This window comes from Cibotium barometz, chromosome 29, assembly GCF_041138505.1.
Source record: "Cibotium barometz isolate CiBa-2024 chromosome 29, ASM4113850v1, whole genome shotgun sequence".
Taxonomy (NCBI): Eukaryota; Viridiplantae; Streptophyta; class Polypodiopsida; order Cyatheales; family Cibotiaceae; genus Cibotium; species Cibotium barometz.
The window spans coordinates 5,742,159-5,745,907 of NC_141074.1; the positions used below are offsets into that span (position 1 = coordinate 5,742,159).

The 3,749-nt window shown below is 47.1% G+C and overlaps 1 protein-coding gene across 1 annotated transcript; it reads left to right on the top strand.

Annotated features, from left to right (window-relative positions):
- Positions 1-675: 675 nt before the first annotated feature.
- Positions 676-2,703, top strand: LOC147621775 (putative pectinesterase 53). Its single transcript, XM_086823599.1, has 5 exons — positions 676-1,176; positions 1,312-1,483; positions 1,571-1,777; positions 1,905-2,140; positions 2,275-2,703. The coding sequence occupies exons 1-5, from the start codon at positions 806-808 to the stop codon at positions 2,423-2,425; spliced, it is 1,137 nt and encodes a 378-aa protein (XP_086679725.1). The 5' UTR covers positions 676-805; the 3' UTR covers positions 2,426-2,703.
- Positions 2,704-3,749: the final 1,046 nt, after the last annotated feature.

A 3,749-nucleotide genomic window follows, 5' to 3' on the forward strand; every position in this document is an offset into this window, starting at 1 on the left:
TCCATCTTCTTATAGGATGATGATTCATATTGTGTTTGAGAAAATCGAAGTTGTTAAGAGTTCACATCATCAAGTCAAGCTTGTGGTGAATACACTCTAACAAGAAGAAAAAGAGACGTGTACATTGGCTTTAGAAACTTAAATCCTTTTATGTCTACTCGTTAGGACTAGGTAAAGAAGGGATGTAGTTTGTGTTATGGGATTATTGAGATAAAAGGTAGTATAAGTCAAAGCCAAGAAATGATCCTAGGAGAAGCCTATCATCGAACGGGACGAGTGAGAATCCATGAAGAGTCTTCTAATGCTACTTCCACGCATCTAAAAGTGTGTTCATACTAGACTCGAACTAAACAGCTGCAATCAACAAGGCCTAAGAGGAGAAGTCTCTCAAGAAAGTAAATGCAACTTGACTCTTGTTTGAGGTTTGTTCGAATTCATACTACGCGTATTATCCAAAAGGCCACATCAGCGCACACACGAATGCATGCACGACAACTCAGCAATGTTGACCCCCTCTTTTGTTATACGCATTCACGGGCGTAAGCGAATTGACCGGTGCTTTGTACTCTTCTCGGAAGTCCACGGCCGGCGAACCCATCATCGCCTATAAGATTGCATGCACGCACGGCGGGCAGCCAGCATACGGTCATCATACGAACGCCCTGTAGCAGGAAAGCGAGAGCGAGAGAGACGCTAGCTCCTTTTTTTGGTACTGACAATTAGCGCCCTAGAGAGAGAGAGAGAGAGAGAGAGAGAGAGAGAGACGCAGGCTCCTTTTTGGTACTTACAAGAGTACCCACTAACCATGGGCGCCGCTAATTGGGCTCTGCTCGTTATATGCATCTCTCTACTTCTAGCACTGCTGTCAGCTCCTAGCGCGGACTGCACTAGCCGAATAAGCTTAAAGGCGAGCACACCTTCCGCTAGCAGTAACGTGAGTAGTACGCTTGCCGGTACCCAAGCCGACTTCTTGGCGTGGGTGCAGGAAGTGAGCTCGAAGAGCCACCAAACAGCTAGTACCGTCTTCTTCACGAGCGCGGCTTCTAGTGATAGCAACGTGATCACGGTTGCCAAATCGGGAAAGGCAGACTTCAGCACGGTGCAAGCTGCGGTGAACTCCGTGCCCTCCAACAACAAGCAGAGGGTGGTCATCCAGATTGCGGCGGGCACCTACACGTAAGAAGCAGGGCGCAGCGCCTAGCTTATATATGTATATGTATACGAAAGGGCTTCCTTTCATACATGCAGATATATAAACCCGTACATGTTTATATATAACTAATTCCCAGCGTCCTTTCCGACCTGTTGCAGGGAGAAGGTGGACATCCCCAGCAGCAAGCCCTACATCTCCTTCATCGGGGCCGGCAGTGACGTCACCACCATCGCCTGGGACGACACCGCCACCAGCGCCGGAAACACCTTCAAGAGCGCCAGCGTGGCCGTCAACTCCGACTTCTTCATCGCGCGCGGCATCTCCTTCAAGGTATAAGTCTTATGTAGCATCATGCATCGTGTACTCTCTCTCTCTCTCTCTCTCTCTCTCTCTAACTCACTTCCATGCCCATCCTAGAACTCCGCCCCCTCCCCTCCGCCCGGTGCCGTGGGCAAGCAAGCGGTCGCGCTGCGCATCTCCGGCGACAAGGCCTCCTTCTACGCCTGTAACTTCTACGGGGCGCAGGACACCCTCTATGACCACCAGGGCCGCCACTACTTCAACAGCTGCTTCATCCAAGGCTCCATCGACTTCATCTTCGGGGACGGCCTCTCCTTCTACGATGTACGTGATCAGAGATCAGGCAACATTCTTAGCAGAACGTATACATAAATCAGTTAGCTAAGCAATCGCGCCTTAATGTCTTGTCTTCTTATTTAATTACGGCTCGTACTGCTTACATGATATGCAGGGCTGCGAGCTCCGCAGCATCGCCACCAGCTCCGGCGCCCTCACGGCGCAGAATCGCGAGAAGCCCAGCGAGGACACGGGCTTCTCCTTCGTGAACTGCAAGGTGACGGGGTCGGGCATGATATACCTGGGGAGGGCATGGGGTGCCTACTCGCGCGTCGTCTTCCTCTTCACCTACATCGACAACATCATCGTCCCCGCGGGCTGGAACGACTTCGGCGACGCCAGCAACCAGAAGTAAGTAGCAGTATCACATCTCCACCAGCTTCCTTGCCTTGAATTCATGACCTTTGGTCCACGGGCCACATTCATCGAGGCCTCATTCCCACCTCCTTCCTTAGTGTTGTGTACACCTTGTTGCTCTTTTGCAGGACGGCCTTCTATGGAGAGTACCAGTGCTCCGGCCCCGGCGCCAACTCCAAGAGCCGCGCCGCTTGGTCCTATCAGCTCACCGCCACACAAGCCGCGCCCTTCCAATCCCTCAACTTCGTGGAGGGAGAGTCCTGGGTACAGCAGGCCTAGGCTCTAGTTGTATATAGCATGTTGCGGTGCCGCCATCGTCCCTCATACCTCATAAACTAGTAACTAGCGTGGCGTTGCATATTGCATGCAGCTTTCACCACGCGATCGAGAATTTACAATCTGGTTGAGATAGATATATAGCCCACACCCTTCCTGCCTCCTTACATCCCAAAATGCGCCTCCATCATAGATCATAGCATGATACATTGAAATCTAGTGGAACTAAGACTCATGTGACATTGCAACCTGCCTAATTCACCATTCACTCTTCCTTCATTTGAGCCCGCCGCATTTGGACCTCTAGTATTGGATCCGCAAAAAAAACACTTGACATGAAGTTATTATATTCACCACCCTTGACCTACTACTAGATTGGCCCTAGTTCTATGTCATGAGATGGCATAGAGCAATTGTGTATCTGGAGTTATTAGTTCATATGCAATTTTTTCTACTTGATATTAACAATAAGATACTCATTAAGACCTTTGGACACATCTTAGGACATGCATTTGATTGCACAAAAACCTAAACTGATGATGATTTATTTAATGGGCTTGACTTGCACAAAAACCTAAACTGGTGATAATTTATTTAATGGGCTTGACTTTAAAGGTTTCTATCACATGATACCATTTTGCTCACATCATAGAAGTAAAAGATCTAATGCATGGGAGATTCAAAAAATCTCTATAGGAACATGGTTCTTGTACTTGAGGAAAGAAGCACAATTGTTCGATGGCAAAATTCACAACATAGAACGGAAAAGTCTTATGTGGGTCTTGTCGGTTGCCACAAGTGCATAAGCAACACAAATTAACGATGCTATTTAAAACCCCTTATGTAAGTTTTTCTCAAAATCGGGGTTTAAAATCTCCTTTTATTAAACACACGTAGAAGACTTGCATATTTCTAGGTGAACCCCTTGAGTCGTGTGGGAGCCCTAGGGATAAACTACCATAGAATCATGCACTCTACAAGAGGTGATGATTGGATGACAATTAGAAAACCTTGCATATGTGTGAGCTATGGGGCATAAGGAACATAGTATTAAATGGTTTCATCACCATTGTTTGTGTTTTGGGCAATCAAAAAATTCAAAAATAGATATTTTAGCTCTTTAGTGCTCCCAAATGTAAAATGCCATAGCATAGTGCACTAAAGAAGCGTCAATGATTTGATGGCAAAGAAACCTTTCTTAAGTGTGTTAAGGGGCCTAAATGGTTTTTCTTTGGCCAACCAAGAGGTTCAAAAACCAAAAAATTTGCTCTTGGCCACTTGTGATGTAAACTATGAGAAAATCATGAACTACGTAAGCATTGGTGAA

What these genes read in the sequence shown, in the direction of transcription:
- LOC147621775 (XM_086823599.1), top strand. Translation starts at nt 806, where the DNA reads ATGGGCGCCGCTAATTGGGCTCTGCTCGTTATATGCATCTCTCTACTT. An exon ending in ACGGCCTCTCCTTCTACGAT is followed by an intron (nt 1,778 to 1,904) that starts GTACGTGATCAG and finishes CATGATATGCAG; the next exon opens with GGCTGCGAGCTCCGCAGCAT. An exon ending in GGCGACGCCAGCAACCAGAA is followed by an intron (nt 2,141 to 2,274) that starts GTAAGTAGCAGT and finishes GCTCTTTTGCAG; the next exon opens with GACGGCCTTCTATGGAGAGT.